Source organism: Ixodes scapularis, unplaced genomic scaffold, assembly GCF_016920785.2.
Source record: "Ixodes scapularis isolate PalLabHiFi unplaced genomic scaffold, ASM1692078v2 PGA_scaffold0__279_contigs__length_252992795, whole genome shotgun sequence".
NCBI classification, from domain to species: Eukaryota; Metazoa; Arthropoda; class Arachnida; order Ixodida; family Ixodidae; genus Ixodes; species Ixodes scapularis.
This window is the reverse complement of record NW_024609835.1, coordinates 40100817-40120467: the sequence shown is the minus strand read 5'-3', so window position 1 is coordinate 40120467 and position 19651 is coordinate 40100817. Positions and strand designations below refer to the sequence as shown.

At 45.9% G+C, this 19651-nt stretch overlaps 1 protein-coding gene across 1 annotated transcript; it reads right to left on the bottom strand.

The window, feature by feature from the left end:
- Positions 1–18246: 18246 nt before the first annotated feature.
- Positions 18247–19332, bottom strand: LOC8043591. Its single transcript, XM_029969592.4, has one exon. The coding sequence runs from the start codon at positions 19229–19231 to the stop codon at positions 18617–18619; it is 615 nt and encodes a 204-aa protein (XP_029825452.1). The 5' UTR covers positions 19232–19332; the 3' UTR covers positions 18247–18616.
- Positions 19333–19651: the final 319 nt, after the last annotated feature.

Sequence of the window (19651 nt, the reverse complement as noted above, 5' to 3'; positions counted from 1 at the left end):
CTAATATATGGCTATTATTGAAAAAATAAATAAGGTATCTGAGTGACACAATGGTTACAATATATTTAGGCAAACATGGGAAAAAAATCAAACAAAGAAAAATTCCAATGCGAATAAAAAACAAACACCACCTTCGATTTTTTTTAAATTTGGGTACCCTGTTATACTCTATTTCGGCATTCATTTCTATTAAAAACATGTTGCATCATTGCACTGTGAAAGAAGAAACAACTCCCCAAAGTAGGGTCCTTTTTCAAAGCCTACACTTAGCAGTGTCCTATACAAGAAGTGACTCTGAGTTCCAGTTTCATGAAACTTGCACAAATCTTTTATATACATTTATTCAGATGAAGTCATTGATAAAAAGAGCGATCGGTCACACAGTAAAAGGGAGGAGAAACTATATACAGCATTTTACATAAGCGTACAAAGTGGTATCATATTACAGACTAATGATTTGAGAAAAGATGATGCAGTGTGAAGTTGTACCTTCTGGTATATTTTACATCTAGAGTAAAATAAATAACTTTACTTCCACACACAAAAACAAAGATATAATAGTAAGATATTTAGGTTGGCTCTGTATTTACGATTACAAACAATTTCAGGTGACGGATGCCATAGTGCCTAACTGGAGCAGCTTCGATGCTCTCGGTGTATGAATGAATCGTGGCAAGCCGATATATTTTATCCTGCTCGAGGATAACATTTTGGGATTTTTTTTATAGTGATCAGATAAAAATTATTAGTAACCACCAACAAAAACAGTAGGTTAAATACCCCGTGAAGCAAAATGTGATAAATAAGATGTCCCTGCATTCAAAATGAGCAGTCCTTGGGAAATCAAATTCGGCACTTTACGCTAAGGTTTTCCTCGCTGTACCCATTTAATAAAGTTGCTTCCAAGCAGATCCGACTGTCCGTGCTACATATACGTCACAGGTACCTTCTGTTGATGACTTGCTGAGCCGCCACGCGTGCCAAGACTGAATGCCAGGGAAGGCGCGCACCGTCAGCCACTCTTCTTTTTTGGATGAAAATAATCCCTGGAGAAGGGGAACAAGAGGGACAAGGGACAAACATAAATCTCCAAACACAGCTAGGTGACTGGTGAGCGACCGAAAAAATCCGCCTGGTCCGGGTATCGAACCCGGGACCTCTCCATTACAAGTGGAGCGCTCTACCAACTGAGCTAACCAGGGGTTAGACGTCAGTAGAGCAAACGGGTTTTATCAGCTGCCACCAGTCTAACACCAACAAGGGTGAAGCTTGCAATTTAATATTATAATTATAATGCAATTAAATGCAAAGGGGCAAGCGAGCTGGACAATAATGATGAAAATAATCCCTGGAGAAGGGGAACAAGAGGGACAAGGGACAAACATAAATCTCCAAACACAGCTAGGTGACGATACCGAACAACCTCATTTTCGTCCAGATATACAAGATGCAGGCCTTTCAGTTTCTTTGATAGAACGCTCACCATTGTCCTGGCCGTCTGAATTGCGCTTACTGAACGTTCTCTCAGGTTGTTCAGCGTGGCCTGGTGCTTCACGAGTCCGCCAACTCTGTCACATGCATTTTTCCCATGTCCAGATGCAGAAAATAACCACTGGGCTTGTGGGCAATCGACCTTTGCAAATTGGTGAAGCTGGTAGCGATTCTTGAAATGACTGGCGGCGCCGTCACTTACGTACGTCACGTACGAGTATACCGCAACGTTGTCTTCAACCCACTCCTTCACTTTTTCTAGAGCCAATCAAGCGTGAGCGGCGTCGTGACACAGGTCCTCACTGATGATGGCAAAGCTGTTTGTAGATTTTCTTGTCGTCACTACACATGTAAATATCGAAACTTGTTTTGTTTTTTTCCAGTGATATGCTTGCACTTCGTCAGGAAGCACGATGGTCCAGTTTTCAGCAAAGTCAAAATGAAAGACAATGCTCCCGCGTTGCATGCACTGTTTTTCATCGTAGATCGCTTTACCTTGCGTTTGCCGGATATGGTTGTGAAGTACCCAACTTCCAACCGTCACTTGGATGACTTTTAGGAAAGTCTCAGGTTCCAAAGTTTTTTTCACAAGGTCGCCGGACTGCCATGTTGCAAGCACAATCTCTTCATCCTCCGGGATATCAAGTTCCTGGAGTGTAAGAAACTGGCCTTTTGGGCAGTGATCACAGTCTCCTTGAAGGCACAGTTCTGTTGCTGGGTCGCACAGAAATGCCGAGTTCATTTCACCAGTGTTGAATGTTGAGCCTGTAACGTTCTCTAGAGCGGCAATATAAAGATAATAATTGGCGCAGCGCACACAAACGCACACTTCCTGGTGTGGAATACATTGGACCCATCTAGGGCGCAACGAATAAAATTTCGTTAGCCCAACGCCGGAATCGGGATGCTTGTCTTTGTACATACGGAAGGCCTCTCGTATTGAGCGTGTCATGAAGCGCTTTGGCACGAACGTTTTCTCTCCGTTGAGCATGACAGAGATGACGTTCTTCTAGTTGGGACTTTGGCGCGAACATTGCAGCTCGTCTTTCGTGAAGTACTCTAGGGCAGCAGACAGGTTCTCAGGGCTCACCTTGCACCTCGTGTAAGGATCCGGCTCATACCACACGCCATGCTTTTCCTTGAGTTTTCGGGATTTACTGATGAGGTACATTGAGGCCTGTGGAATCATCTTTTGAACCTCATTCTTCGTCAGTGTTGACGGCAGGTGTGTAAGCAGTTGACAACGTTCCCGGAGAGAGGTGGCGGTTTCAAAGGCCAGCCGAAAGTTGTCCACCCACTCAGTGCATGTTGAGCATGTTGGTTCGGACGACCCCGATGGTGCGTCCCTGTCGTACGCAATACGTAGCCTTGAGCGTATATTCTTGACAGCAACCTGCTCCAGTTCTGTCTGCTTTCTTTTGACATAGGCAGGCCTGTCCCGACTTCTTACGACGCTTGGTTGTCTCAGCGGCGAAACATCTGTAGGTAGTATGCTGCGATTTAGATCTTCAATTGCTTCTTCACCTGGCACAAATATGTCAGGGCACTGCTCTGAGCTTCGCATCGAGATCTCCTTAGTGATGTGCATGAAGCAATGGTAGCACAGGTAGTCCGTCGCACTCACTTTGGTGGAACAGTCAGGCGGAAGAATTTGCTTCAACGAGTTTAGGTCCAACTCGCCAACACTTCGAAAATTCCGCTGCTTTGGTATAGTCTTTTTTTTTGTGTTTGCAAAAGTAATCTGCACAAAACACTCGTTCGGAGCTCCAGGACGTCTTCATAATGTATACATAAATAATAGAAATGAAACCCCAACTGATGGCATATAATTGCCAAGTGAAAGAACTACTGGGTGCACAAGTGACAAGTCCGAGGCTGAGGAGCTCACTCACTGCAAACGTACATTTGAAAAGAGAGGTCACAACTGAGGCTGTCGGCAAAGGCAAAGCTTGATCCACGTCAAAGGAAGAAAGAGGGAAAGTCTCCAGACAAAAAATTGTGGTCAGCCGCTTTCGAAAAAGACTTTCCGGAATCGCACTGTCGTCCCTCCACGCGCTGATATGAAAGCACCCGAGCTTCTACCACGTGGTTCATGACACAGCCTGAGCCATGTCGGCGACCGGTTCGCGAGGGGTTGGCGGTGGGGTTACGTTGATGGTCACTCGGATTAGCCCTTGCTGTACTGAGCTACCGCCTGCAGTGCCTTATCGCCGGCTGGTGTCAACAACGAGAACACACACACCCTGTCTACACCAAAACTACAAGCGTTCACCGCACACGCGTCGCCGCCGCTTTTAAGCTTTTGTGAAATTGCTTTCTTTTGCCGCGGAGAACCGCCTTATCTTAACTACGCGCCTGAAATCCTTCCAGGCGGGCGTACACAATATCAAGCGTTTCGAGAAATGCCCGTGGAGTAGAACTATGGGAAAATTCGGAGCCCGCGATGTCGATATCGTCGCCGTTGTGTTAGTACGCCGTCGCGTACTGCAGTCCCCCGTTGGGGGAGGGGGGGGGGGGGCGGTCTTACTACGATAACATGGCGACAGCGTTTACACTCTATGTATTTACGCGAGGCTCGAGTATTTGGGGATAATGCTGCCGGTTGGTGTGCCCCTTTGTGCCTGATATTATCGCCCGTGACGCCAGCGAGTGAGATGGCGACAGGCATGACTGCTCAGTAAACAGGCGTCGGCAGCCATGTTTTGCTGGTTGAAGCGAACCCCCTTGTCCTTGACAGCGAGCGGGGAAATGCGAAAAAAAGATTGTATCGGCCGTTTTGCCAGAACTAGCGACGAGTGTCGTCTGCGGTTTCCGGCAACTATTTTGCCATAATCGTGAGCTTAGCGAGGAAATGATTTTTGCTAGCCACAGAACACTACCACGCAGAAAGGGAATGCTTGAACATGTTTTTGTTCTGGATATATATCAGGGATATATATGAGAGAGAGAGAGAGAGAGATGAAGGTAGAGCGGAAGAGGGAATAGCAGATAGTGTCGCAGGAGAATAAAGTAAACAAAGTTCCTAGTGGCCGATGGCTGCATGATCGTTTCTCGGATCACTAGTCCGTAATATGATACCTCTTTGTACACAGTAGTTTCTCCTTCATTTAAGTGTGTGAACGATTTCTTTAGTTATCATTGGCCTCATCTGAATAAAAATATATAAAAGATGTGTGTTGGTTCCATGAAACTGGAACTCAGAGTCAGTTCTTGTATAAAACACTGCTAAGTGTAGGCTTTGAAGAAGGACCCTACTTTGGGGAGTTGTATCTTCTTTCTCAATAAAATGATGCAACATGTTTTTAATGGAAATGAATGCCGAAATAGAGTATAACAGGTTACCTAAATTTAAAAAAATCGAGGGTGGTGTTTTTTTTTTATTCGCATCGGAATTTTTCTTTGTTTGACTTTTTTTCCGTGTTTGACTAAATATATCCTAACTATTGTATCACACAGATACCTCAGTTATTTTTAAATATTAGCTATATATTAGTAGAATAATATCTGCAAATTATATCATAATGATTAAATTATTTCATGGGATACAGACCTCCAAAGTTTGCCATTTGTCGTTCGAGCAGGCATGTTTGTCAATTTTTAGAAAATAAATAAATTTTAAATAAATATGATTACTTTATATTACAAGCAAGCTATACAATAGTTTGCGCCTAAAACGTATTAGAGTTCTCCTAATGTTATCGCTTTAGTTATTCACTCTCAAACGGGCCCCCTCCATCAGTGCGCGTTAATGCAACTGTCCACCACCTCATGCCTTACGATTTTTCCTGTCCCCAAGTATTTTTTCTAGTCAAAACTAAGTTTGGATTCGTTCATACCAGACACTAGACAATAACATATAAAAACATCAGTTGATTTGAAAATGTCGACTAGCCATCCTTTGGTCGATCTTATCTGAAATCACCCTTTACCTCTCCCTATGGGCTTGAGCTGTCTTAGAACAAAACATAACTTGTTTTGTATATAATAATACTATTACCTTAATAGTTAAGATTCTAGTATAAACGCGGTAAAGGCAATATAGTAACCTTAGAGTAAATAAACACAGAACCACAAACAATGCACTTTCAATAATCACACAAACTTGTTTTTCACCTTCCAGTGAAAACTAGATTACCGCGCATATTTACAAATGTCGACGCAACTGCATACGAATAACGACAAAGAACAAAATTGCAATCTATCATGCGATTAAAAAAAAAAAAAACGATTGCAGCATTTTACTTGCGTTCTACATGACCAAGAAAGCCCGTAAATAAGTTGCTTCTCACCTGTGAATCGTATCCATACGTCCCACAATATCCGTGACGAACACATTTGAACACGAACTCCAAGAAGCCTCTCTCTGTCGAGAGAGAGGTCTATCGATTAATCGACCAGAGTCTTCTGAGGCTAGTTGTCACACGTCACTCAAACCGTAGCAGGACTTGTTTCACGAATCCACGTAAATGCCGTAGTATCAAACGAACACAAAAAAAAAAAAAAAAAAAAAAAACTATTTGAGACTACGGTGATGACAGAAATACGACGGGAAACAAGTCTCAAAAGTACCACACACGACAGCAGCGGCGACGAAAGGCTTAACGTTGTCGACCCATCTCTTGCTGGTGTGCGCTCCCTGCGACAATGACTAGATTTCTTTTCGGTTTCCTTCCCTTCTGAGATGTCTCAGCGTTCCTTTTCAGACAGTCAGCAGCTCACACACAACGTAAATTTACCAGAATCGGAGCCATGTGGCATCGGCAGCATCGCAGCCGGTCCTTTCGAAAAGTGTGGGCTGCTGCGGAACTGCACGTAGTCCCGCGGTTACGGGGATACTCATAAATATAAATTTGGTACTCTCAACCTTGGTAGCACGTTGTATATTACGTTTATATTATATATATATAATAAATTGTATAAGACTGCTCCTTTAAAACGTATATTATTGTCGGATAAACGCGCATGAACGAACACCACCGCGCCGCTTGTCAAGGAACATTTTTCTCACGTCGATAGCGTATTCTCACGTAGTTGCGCCATGGACTTCCTTCCTCCGCATTGTGACGTAACCTCTCAGAGCGCTATGGCCTTGTCTTCTAGGAGGTGTTGGCTCGACCAACACCTCCTAGAAGACAAGGCCGTAGTGCTCTTCTCGTGACGTCGCAAAGGAAGGCCATCGGGGGCGCGCGTCGAAGCGAATGCAACGCGCGTAGATCGACCGTCGTAACGCGTTTTTAGTCACATACGCGTGTCATATTAGCTAAAATAAAAGCTGCAGATAGCAACGGGTCTAGAAAACATTTTATTACACGAGCAAAATATTACACCGCTAAATAATCGGTACGAAATGGCACGAGGTACGCGTACAAGACGTCTATCGAAAAATGTGATTGTTTTAAGTCGAAAACCTTGAGTCATGCAATTATTGTTGTAGGAATGCATATTTTATACAGAAATACTTTGACAAAATGGCGAGACACGCAGTGATTTTGAAACAGCAAAACAGACCAGTTAAAAATCAGGTACACATAGTCAACGCGGACAAGGCAAGACAAGCGTTTCTCACGATCATGTAAGCGACGTTATCGCGTGCAGTCACTGAATTCTTGCATCATACCCCGGCCACATGGCAAAATTAATGTGATTTCGATCGAATGACATTATAGGGTCGACAAATCCGCTTGCGGCGCTCGTATAATCACTCAAGACCGCGAGCTGATTAAATCCTATATCACTGAATGAAAATATATTAACGTTTCCCTGTGGCAGGGGTACTAAACTTACTACTCAGTCTACTAATTTACTTCTCCCTATGGGCTCGAGCTGCCTTAGAACAAAACATAACTTATTTTGTATATAATAATACTATCACCTTAATACAGTTAAGATTCTAGTATAAACGCGGAAAAGGCAATAAAATAACTTTAGTATAAATAAACACAGAACCACAAACAACTCACTTTCAATAATCACACAAACTTGATTTTCATCTTCCAGTGAAAACTAGATTAGCGCGCATATTTACAAATGTCGACGCAACTGCATACGAATAATGACAAGGAACAAAATTGCAATTTATCATGCGATTAAAAAAAAACGATTGCAGCATCTTACTTGCGTCCTACGTGAACAAGAAAGCCCGTAAATAAGTTGTTTCTCACCTGTCGATCGTATCCATACGTCCCACAATATCCGTGACGAACACATTTGAACACGAACTCCAAGAAGCCTCTCTTTGTCGAGAGAGAGGTCTATCGATTAGTCGACCAGAGCCTTCGTTGGCTAGTTGTCACACGTCACTCAAACCGTAGCAGGACTTGTTTCACGAATGCACGTAAATGCCGTAGTATCAAGCGAACACACAAAAAAAAAAAAAACTACCCGAGATTACGGTGATGACAGAAATACGACGGGAAACAAGTCTCGAAAGTACCACACACGAGAGCAGCGGCGACGAAAGGCTTAACGTTGTCGACCCATCTCTCGCTGGTGTGCGCTCCCTGCGACAACGACTGGATTTCTTTTCGGTTTGCTTCCCTTCTGAGATGTCTCAGCGTTCCTTTTCAGACAGTCAGCAGCTCACACACAACGTAAATTTACCAGAATCGGAGCCATGTGGCATCAGCAGCATCGCAGCCGGTTCAGCCGGTCCTTTCAAAAAATGTGGGGTGCTGCGGAACTGCACGTAGTCCCGCGGTTACGGGAATGCTCATAAATATAATTTTGGTACCCTCAACCTTGGTAGCGCGTTATATAATACGTTTATATTATATATATAATAAATTGTACAAGACTGCGCCTTTAAAACGTATATTAATGTCGGATAAACGCGCATGAACGAACACCACCGCGCCGCTTGTCCAGGGGCATTGTTTTCACGTCGATAGCGTATTCTCACGTAGTTGCGCCATGGACTTCCTTCCTCCGCCATTGTGACGTAACCTCTCAGAGCGCTCTGGCCTTCTTCTCTAGGAGGTGTTGGCTCGACGGGACGTAGCGAGGAGGAGGGGGAATGGGAATCGTGACGTCGCATGCCTCGTTGGCCGTATTCAATCGCGCACCCATTTTCCAAAATACGACGATCCGTTCGAGATATCGCTGTATGAGTGATGTTTTTGGGTTTTACAGCGTCCCGCCTATCCGTCCAGCCTTGTTTTGTGAGCTCGAAATTTCGGTTCAGTATCCCTTTAACGGAACGTCAGCACTCGGTTACCGCTGACAAGCTGAACAGAAGCAGCGACGTGCTGAGTATAGCCCCAGGGCAGTGAAAAAGGAGGCGCCTCGGTGGGCTGCTAGTCAGCGCGGCCGGTGGCCATAAAGGGCAACTTTGGGAAGGCCATTTCACCGAGCGATTGAGAACGAGCGACGCGTCACAGTGCAGAACGGCGCTCGAAGATTCGAGCTTGGTGTCCAGTGATCGCGGCCGCACGGCCCTTCTCGGAGTTGCAAAAACGTTTTACATAAGATGGCGCCACTGGTCGAACCAAACTTCACATTGCCCCGTGGGTATGATCCTGCATACTCGACGTTCCAAAGAGATGTGCAAAAGGTGTTCGCTGCAGAACTGATGACAAACTTATCGGCGTACACGCCCAGTATGTTCGAAGCATGTTCGCTTGTGCCGAACATGTCGCCAGGCAGTTTTTGCATGACCATTGCGACAGAACCGATCATCCAAGGAAGAAAGCTTTCTTCCCCAGTCAGTGTCTGCGGACTGTATTAGGGGCGGCGACCCCGGCTGGAACAAGGCGGGCTCGTTCTGCTTTGACAAAAAAGCCGCGTAAAAAAAAAAAAAAAAAAAAAAAAAAAAAAAGCTGGAATTTAGTTACTGCATCATAGCCTTAATAAAAGTCTGCATCGGAATTCCGCGGAGAAACACAGCCCCATTCATTTTTACTTGGCTGTATCGAATTTTTGGGACGTACGCGAGTATACTTTTTCTCGCATATGCTCTGCTCGGCCCATATACAAACGACATACCGTGAAAAAAAAAACATTAAAAAAAGGTCAAATTTGGGGGTTTTACGTGCCAAACATACGACGGGCATCTGGCACGCCCCAGCGGAGGACTGAGGATTAATTTCGACCACCTGGGAATCTTTTGACGTGCAACCGAAAGCTCGGTTACACGGCGCCTTCTCCGCAATAAGCCTCCGTCATATTGCGGTCGGGATTCGAACCCGCCACCTGGGGATCCGTAGGCCGGCGCTCTCACCTCGGAGCCACCAAAACAGCATTAAAAAAAAAAAAAAAAAAAAAAAAAAAAAAAAAAAAAAAACAGAAAACAAGTAGAGCACAGAATTGCATAGCTTATAAGTCAAGGCTGTTTCTGACATTTGCGTTTGAGCGTAATCGAATGCGTAAAGACTCCTTGCGTTATACCTAGGGTTTGGAGTTTTCGGTTTAAACCGATAAAAATCGATAAAAGTACGCCGAATCCATTTCCAGCAATTCGGTTTTAACCGAAAAAGGTCAGTATTGTAGGTTCGCCATTTTCGAATTAAACCAATAAGAACCGATAAAGGTACGTCGAATTCATTTTCTAAATTCAGTTTTAACCGGAAAAGGTCACTTTGACCTTCCAGTCGTACCGCAGAGCCGTGGCGAAAAAGAGGAACGTCAGTGCCGACCGATAGAAACGTGTTCGAATGTATGAAGTACACGGATGCCATCATGACGTTATGGTTTAATGTGCGCATCATCGATCGGAACGTGAAGTCCGAAATGTCCCATGACTTCGCCATGTACGAGCCTGTTTTCAAACTCGTTGTATAGAAAGACTGGATGCAAGCTCTGGCATGTTTTGTTGTGCTTCAAAACGTCGCAGCGTATCTCTTTTGGCGGTCACAACTGTTTGATTGGCCGATTATCGCTCAGGCAGCGCTTCATCTCCTCAGCGCGCCAGTGTCCAGTGTTAGCGCTGAGAAGGCATTCTCGAAGCTGAGGGTCATATGAACAAAAAAGAAAAAGTGCGGATGAACGAAGAAAACCTTGGAAAGTACATGCGTGTGCACTATAATAAGATCATGTAATCTCGATGTACAGAAGGTAAAGTTCTATGTTTTTTGGGCATAGGGTTCGTATCTGACTTGTTTGTACTTCCGTCTTTTTTTTATGTTTCTTTTACAGTTGCACACATTTGCCAAATAAAGTGTCGATTTCTTTTTCAATGCATCTGTGCAGTTATTCTTTGAGTGATCACAAATATCAAAGCTACAAGGATCGTCTGATCCGTTAGTGTTTATTTTAATTCACCGAAAGAAGCCGATAAACTTCTTTGGGTATAAATATACACCGAAAAAAACCGAAAATTGAATTTTAAATAAACAGCGAAAAAAGTATGCCGAATTTTGAAGTAATAGAAACCAAAAACGCGGAACCCTAGAACTTATACTTTGCGCGGATCTCTGTTAAAATAGTAACAGTCTCATCGTAACTGGTCGTAAGTAAGGTGACAAGCAGTAAAAACACAGTTGGTGACGCTCACAAGCGAATGTCCAATCCTGTCTTTACCGTTGCAGTGACAGGTGAACTAGTGACCTCTTCCAAGGAATTTTGGCTCGTTGTGCCATGCATTGACGTTTTCAATGAGATCACTTTATTTTAGGTTGTGGAACTTTTTTGCTTATCGCGCGTAGTCGGTAAAACGAAAAGTCTCTTCTTTAAACATTGTTTTTAGTGTAACGTTGCGATGCTTTGGAGTATCAACATGGTACGGTGTTTTCATTTGAAATCGAACGCTCGCCTCTCCGGGTGGATATTCTAATTTATGTCAATTGAACTCGTGCAATTGGCATGTCTGTAAAGAAGGAAACCGCTCTTCGGAGTTTTTTTAAGAATTTTTCGCTCGACACCAGCGTTAGATATGGCAGGGTGAAAATAAGATTTGAAAGACCTGACTTCGGAATATACGCAGTTCCGTTGGCTGGTATACGGAAAACATAAAACACAACGAAGTATTATTTTCGTTTGTTTAGAGATGCGGTACTCATACGTAGATGTTGTCATTTACACTGAGCTATTTATATTATATTGGCACTATAAATAAAGGCGAAACGTCAAATCTTTGATATTCTGGTGAGGTATTTAGGGCTTAGCATCTCATGATACATTATGACTGTTGCCTTCTAAATATATTTCGTGCGCAGCCCCGTACGCGGGCGTTCGACTGGCATCACGTTCATTTAATTTATTGCCACGAAATACTTTTATATAAAACGAAATTAAGAAATAGGCTACTTCTGAGACGATTTTTCCGACCTAAAATAGGAGTTAATACTAGAATGCTAGCGGACGCTGCAGGGCTTTCTGTAAGTAAATGAATAATTTATAGCGTACAGTCGGTGCTTAGAGAGATTAAAACACGATGGATTGCCGAACCGACGAAAGGGCGACACACGGCGCCCAAGTCGCGCACATGCGGGAGGTCTGCAGATAGCCGCCATTCCCAAGGCGCGCTTTTGAAATACAGCTTCTCTGCCTCAAAGCTTTCGTGGGCCATGCATATTTGTGTACATGGTGCCCCTTTCGGCTCGCAGTTTTACCGTTACTGTCAGCTCGAATTTCCGCCACGATTAAAGGATAAGCGATTTGGCGATCGACGAGGGGAGCGACGGCGATAGCGACGACAGTCGGCGACGAGCGACGACGATTTTTCACTGTAGCCCGTCGCTTCACTCGGTTTTTGGATTTCTAGAAAACGTCGCTCGTCGCCTGCTCCCGTCGCTTTCATGCGGTTTGCCTCGTCGCGCGACTGACTGAGCGACAGCGAAGTGGGTCGCCGTCGCTTTTGTTGTCGCTCGCCAAATCGCTTACATGCGGTTTATACTTAAAAGGTGGGAACGTCCCACCCACTCTCACTCTCGATTTATTAAAGCATGATATGCTTTTTTACTCGACACTCCAATCCCAAAATTGTATCTGTCCACCCGTTCGTCCTTGCATTTTCCCGCTAAATTTAGCGAGAAAATTGATGTCACGTGACCTGTCGTCGCGGGATACACAGACCAATTCGATTTCCCGGCTAAATTTAGCGAAACAATTGACGTCACATCACCTATGCACCAGTACAGTTCGCCCGCTATATTTTGCCGGGAAATTGATGTCAAGTGACCTGACGTCATGTGACATTCACTTTTCCCGCTACATTCGGCGGAGAATTGATGTCACGAGATCCGACGCCACGTGGACTGTTTTGAAATGTAGTTTCCCCGCTAAATTTAGCGGAAAAATTGATGTAATGTGACTCTACATCACCTAACATTTACGTTTTTATGCATATATTGATGCCACATAACTCATGCTATAGAAGATTGTATATGATCTTCTAAACAAATTAAAATGATTTCTTGTTAAATAGTACATGATGGTCGCTGGCAATTATTTTATTTTATTTATTTATTGACAACGCAGCGCCGTGTGTGGCGATTTCGCCGCTCCGGCCGTCGGTCACTCGTGCTAATCTCTTTTAGTGCCGACTGTACATGCAAACTGCAGCTAGACTCGCCAGTGAGTGATACATTAAAATGTAACAAAACAACCATCCGTAAAAAAAAAAAAATAATAATAATAAAGGCAAGCGCGGTTACGCCTATGCACAAGGTTAATCTGACCCACCCGGGGATATTTCTTCGACGTTTCCCAAGAAATTTGCATACTCGGTCATCGTTATCGGCCCTCCCCGTGTCATGTTTTGCGTGACAGTTTCGGTAAGGATCGAGTCCCCGAGACCTTGGAATCGGCGGCAGTGTGCTGACGTTTTTCTGCGCACGAGGCAGATAAATGGGTCCGATTATTTATACGCGAGCTTCGCTGGCACAGATTCGCAATCGTAAACCAGCCATCCCACTGCAACCGATTTTCCTCTTCCGCGCATCGAAACACAACATAGGCCCGCGGCTCTCATGTTTAAGCAGCGCCAAAGGGGCGAGCAAATGTAAATATTCTTCTGTCACGTTTCGGTTGGTCGTTGATAATATACATCGTACAAAAGGCAGTGTGTACACACTGTCATAGCCTCCTCTATACTCACAAATCCTGGCAGTTCGACGACGGAGTCATATATACAGTGCCCGGTCGCAGATTTGGAGCGCGAGGGTCTGGTAGCACAGAGCATCAACGGGCCATTTTTCGGGGAACCTGGACGTCAGCGCACAGTTTTTGCAGCGGCGAGGACCCGAAACACACTTGTTCGCTCGGGACAAGTGTGTTTCGGCGTCTCGCCACAGCGGGGCGCCAGTCACGTGGCTCTCCTCTCATCCGTTGTCTGCCGCTTCACCTTTTCCATTTCGGCGGCCGCTTCTCGTGGCGATCTGCCAGGCTTTGTCAGTATATAAGAGGCTATGACACTGTTGTTTCTAGGTTTACGGTCACAATGGTCATAACAAAACTGTCTGCAGAAATGTTTCAAGCATGCACATTTGTGTGAAGAAAACTTGCTTCCAGCGTGCTTAAATCCGCAGATAATTCTGTCGTCAAATCTGCAACGCACTCCGTGTCTTTTTTTTTTTTCTTTTTTTTTAGGATATATTATTATTGCGACTGCGGATTTACGCTTTTTTCCCCCCGTTGCTCGCGGACCTTATAACAAGCTTGCATAATAACATTCATGGATATAAATATGTGGGAAAACAAACACACACAGACACACACACACACACGCACATAAAAAAAGAAAGCTGCAAGGGAAGCATTTTTATCGTTTTGATAGGACAGTGAAAGCGCCAGCTGCATTTCTTTTGTTTCTTTAAACTTAAAGAAAATGAAATTATGCTTTTAGATGCTCCGTTAAAGGAGTATTCACTGGGTGCCATAATTTGTGGGTGCTGTCTACAGCGCATGCTCAGAACAAGCCCACATTAATAGGTTGCTAAGACCGGCACTCTTGATGGTGTGGAATGCACGTTGCAAAATAACCGTGGAAGCTCGCCGTGAGCACGCGCTCAGCAGTCGTGCACAGACCTATGGCCACCAGTGAATACTTCCTATAGCCCGTTTACACAAGCGTGTGTCAGCATTTGTCTACGCTCGTGCTAGCGCGCACGAAAGACAGAGAGAGAGAGAAAAAAAGTTTAAATGAAACAAGAGAGAAATGCAGCTTGAGCTTGCAGCGTCGTATCAAACCGATAAGAATGCTTTTCCTGTTGCTTCTTTTTTTTTGGTTCTTGTAATGTTATTTTTTCTCAGAATTTTATATTCACTAATAAAATTCTGCCAGCGTGGCGGCGCCCGCGGGCAATGTAAGATAGCGTAACAACGCACAGCCAAAAAACACACAGAATTCTTTTTTTAGTCGTTTAAACGTGAGAGCTACCGGGCTATATCCCGTCTTGGGAATTCGGTGCGGCGTTGTTGAACATCTGTTCGACATATTCAACGTGTTAAATAAATAAATAAATAAATTATACCTTAGTAAGGACACTTCAGTCATCTGGGTGCTTCATATCAATGTTGTCAGTTGTCTGAAACTTCATGAGAAATCGCGCGTCACGCTGTCATATGCTCCGGGAATGCTAAAACAATCCGCGGCATTACAAAGCGAAATCACCTGAGCTTCCTGATGCCGCATCCGAAGCTGGGGAAGTCGCAATAGACTTATACCAAAACTCGAAGCGCCTCATCGCGGCGTAATGCGACGATATACATTGTGGAAATCAGTTGGCAGCAAGATCCCTATACGCGATTCGCTCCTGGCTCACAGTTTCACAGAATGCAACGCTTACGATGACGGATTTATGGAAGTATATATAGTCTATTCCGAATAGTAAAAGAATCACCAATTGCGCCCGCTCTGCATAAACACCAACATGACGGCGCCCACAAGGAAATCAGCGAATGGATAGCTCTATAGTTCTACACTAAGTGCCTGGCTTCATAGAAAGAAAGATTTTCTTGTATATGAGCTAGCGTAAATATAGGACACTCTGCAAAGTCACGCTCTCGTGCCGGCGCCTTTGATAAAAAGCCGAACACAGATTGCCAGATGAAGTTATGACCTCAGCGCAGCAAGGAGAACATTCGAACGTTGGTCGCTGATGTCAGGAAAAAGTAATTTTTCGCGAACACATTTTGAGATAAGCAGGCGAGGCTTTGTGCACAAGAAATGATGTGAATGAGCTGTACACGTTATGTCTTCGATTCCGAAAAGCATCTGTTAAAATTCGTGGCTTTAGAAGGAGGAGGCATAGTGAGGCAGCGAACACCGAAGTAGTTAACATGTCGATAAAGTCACCGACAGGATGACAATTGCAGGGCGTCTCTATCGGCAACCTGCAGCCTCCAGCAGGCGACGTTGCCTTCTATAGTGCTTGGCTGTGCGTGCGTGCGCGAGGCTCACAAGACACCGAAGCATTACCGAAGGTAGGAAGCTCTGGCTGAGGCGTGTTCAGTGGCGGCCATAGCTGTTCTGTGCTTTGAGGTAAAACGCGTGGCGACAGCGAGCATTCCCTGCAGAGTCACTTGGCACCGTTAAAAACAGCGTTTATGGCAAACAACAAGTTGCTTTACCCACAGAAAAGGCGGAAATATGGGCTGAAAGGGGACATAATCGAAGTCGGTATTACCTAGATTAAAAAAAAAGAAAATAAAACACTTATGTAAGATCTGTGCTCAAGGTGGATGATAACTCAGAACGCGTACACTCTATTATCGCGGTGTGCGGGCGACGTCTTCCATTTTCTGGTGTGAAGTGTGGTCCTTGAAACGAGAAACTGAAAGGGGTGTTTCTTTGCAGTGACATCCCGATTACCGCCGTGTCATGAATCATTGTAACTGATGACTTAACGGCGAACTTGGACGCTCCTTCGAAGTGCGCTTTCAAGCGTGTCGACTTCGTGAACATAAAAGAGCCGGTTGCCTTCGATACTAACTGGCTTACGTGACCCGATCCGGTAGAAGCCGGGAAAGCAGAACTTGCTACCTTGAGGGTTAAACGAGACACGCCCAGTCGTTCCCAAGCTCAAAGAAAGAAAAACGAAACAGAAAGAGAGCGAACTTATCGGAATACCAGAATGAGCTGTTTTGATAAGCTCGCGGCGACCTGAAGCAGACAGTACCCATTTCTTTTACCGCCAATATTGTGAATCGCGTCTCAATACTGCATTCTTCCCACATGAAACTAAAGTCGCTTTCACCCCAGGAACCGTAGTAAAAGGGTTGCGGCTACTCGCGGAGCATTACTAATTTTCCCTTTTGTACGGAGAATGAAGATCTATGTATGTGCGTTTTAGATTAGGTATGTGTTATTAAGACGTAGGCGTTTGAAACGCCAAGAGAATCGCTACTTCCTCCAAGAATCACATTTTGTATGAACTACTCTACGCGGCGTATGAACAATGCGCAGCTTTCTTTTTTGTAAACTATTTTTAGGTGGTGTACATGTGTTGAGTCATAGCCTCCTCTATACTGACAAAGCCTGGCAGATCGCCACGATACGCGACCACCGAAAGTGAAAAGGTAGAGCGGAAGACAAGAGTCTAAAGCCCCTCTATCCGGAGAAATGTGGCGCCATTCATTGGTGTCCAAATGCTCGAGGCACGTGCCCCGCGCCACTTTGGGAAATTCATGGCGTCTGAAATCTAGCCGAGTGCTGCGCTGTGCCGCCATGATCTTTCCAAGAGCTGCACGCTGCACGTGCCTCGTGCATCGACGCACTTTGCGCTACTTTTGAAACCTGAAGAGGCTTTACTAAGTCTAAAGCCCCTCGATATGTTTTCGTTTGCCTTTGCAAGTAGCGCCAAATGCTCGAGCGCACGTGGCCCAGGTCTCGAGCTGCCCTTGGAAGCAAATGGCGGCGCAGCACTGAAATGAGCGGCCCTTGGAAGCGAATGGCGGCGGAGCACCCGCTCGTGGCACGTGTCTTGCGCATTTCCACAACAATGGTTGGCGGTACTTGTAAGAACACCTTTATCAAGGGGCTTTAACAAAGTCATGTAACGGGCGCCCCGCTGCGGCGAGACGCCGAAGCACACTTGTCCCGAGCGATGGATTATCCGCTCGTACTTCTCGCGTTCCTCGGGCTACCGCTTCTTTTCTCGTCGGGTTTGAAAGCATGTTTCGGGTCCTTGCCGCTGCAAAAGCTGTGCGCTGAATGCCAGACTCCCCGAGAAATGCTCTATGCTATACCAGATCCTCGCGCTCCAAATCTGCGACCGGCACCCTTACCGCTCATTCACACTGGAAGCGGATCCGCGTTCGCAAAGCGGTTGCGAACGCGGTGGTATAAAGATCCAGTACAATTGCACGCGCACTCGAGGACATTGAGTGCGCGTGCAATTGTACAGGATCTTTATACAACCGCGTTCGCAACCGCTTTGCGAACGCGGATCCGCTTCCAGTGTGAATGAGCGGTTAGCGATTTTAATTCCACCAACAGTTCGATGACGGAGCGTCATCGAACTGTTGGTGGAATTAAAATTTCCCGGACAATTTGAATCATCCTAAATTGATTTAAGTACGGTTGATTGGAGACGTAGCACATCCACTTCAGCCAATCAAGGGGCAAATAAACTCGAGCAAGCAGCCCCAATGAGTCTCGACAAACGACTATAAGCTGCACAGCAAGGGCGAGTCAATTGGTGCCACTTGTGACTTCCCGGGTCGCCCCAGTATCTGATGAAAACGACCCTGAGCAAAGCCAGACGCGTTAGCGAGAGGGCGGAATGCTGCCGTTGTCCCGAAGTGGACCGCACATAAAATCGCCGCGACCGGCCTTGCGGTGCTAACGGATGAAAAATGACGGCTGACACCAGTGACACGTTTTTGGAGAACGTACGAAGATATATTACATGTTACGGAAGTCGAAAACGCGTGAAGATATATTACACGTCATAGAAGTCGAAAAGAAGAAGTGACTATCTACACAAGTTAACGGTTATTTACAACGCGTAACTGCACCATACAATCCATCGCTTTAGCAGTCTCGCTGCACTTCCGTCGGATGAAGTCACTTTTGGCAACCTTTGAACGCCGTTCAAAGGTAAACGCGCTTCTCCTTCTTACGAGAGGAATAAACGCGGGAGCACGGCGCAACCTGTACAAACACTAAGCTCGAAAAAAAAAAAAAAAATATCCGGCAGCGCGCACATTGAAAACACGGCGCGCACTCACTGCAGCGCGCAGCGGGGAGCTACGCTTCCGAGTCTTCGGGCACGCACTCGCCGTCGTCCTCGCCGCGCAGATCGATGGCGAACTTTTTCGTGTACATCTCCCGGGTCTTGGTGGTCTTGACCATCTTGCTGAACTCCTTGAAGGCCGCGGCCAGCGTGAGCGTGAGCCGCTTGGCAATTGCCTTGCTCTCGCATACGAACGCGTGGCACCTGAACGGGTGCTCGTGCTGCTGCAGCGCGCTGGGAGATTCCCTCACCACTATCATCGCCACCACCTTGCTGTAGCTCACGTCTTGCACGCCGTACGAGATGGACTCGATGGGAAACACACACGACACCGACGACTGCTTGCCCGGCGACCTGTTGTTAGCGCCGGAGGAGACGACGACGCCGGTTCCGCCGCCTCCGCGAACAGCGCTGAGTTCAACGAGCGTTACTCCCTTATCAGAGACTTCCAGTTTCACCATCGGCATGAGGGTGGCGAGCTTGGCATTCTTGGCGGCTGACACCAGCTCGTCGACGGCCCGCCGGGTGTGTTTGAGGCCCCACAGGCCCGTGGCGTCTTGGACACCCAGGTACTTGACGATGAAGCAGCCAGGGAGCGTTGCTTCGTCGGTGGCACAGTATCCCTCCATGCTCCTCTGGCGTCTGCTTTAGCCGCTCTGGTTCTTTTTTTTTGCGCTCGCAGCGAACAAAGCGCTGGCGGCGGCGGCGACGCCAACGGCGGCGCGATTAGAAAAGCGGCGGCGCTGCTGGCGCCCGCCAGGTTTTCCCCGTCGCCTCTGTTTTCGGTTCGCCCTTCCCCAGATTTCCCTAGGTGGACGTGAAAAATTCTCTTTGCTCGCAGCCTGCTCCAGATTGCACTGTTAGATCTCGCGAACCCGATTTTTGTTTATCTCCCCGACCCAGTTTAAAAGATGCGACAACGAAAAGAGTCTTGCGTCTCGAATTGCTGGTTACCGGGCGTACTTTCTTGTATTGAATGTTTCGCCTAAAGTACACGCGTCGTTTGCTTGATATCACTTCTCAGTCCTTTGAATGCTGCGGTCGTTGAT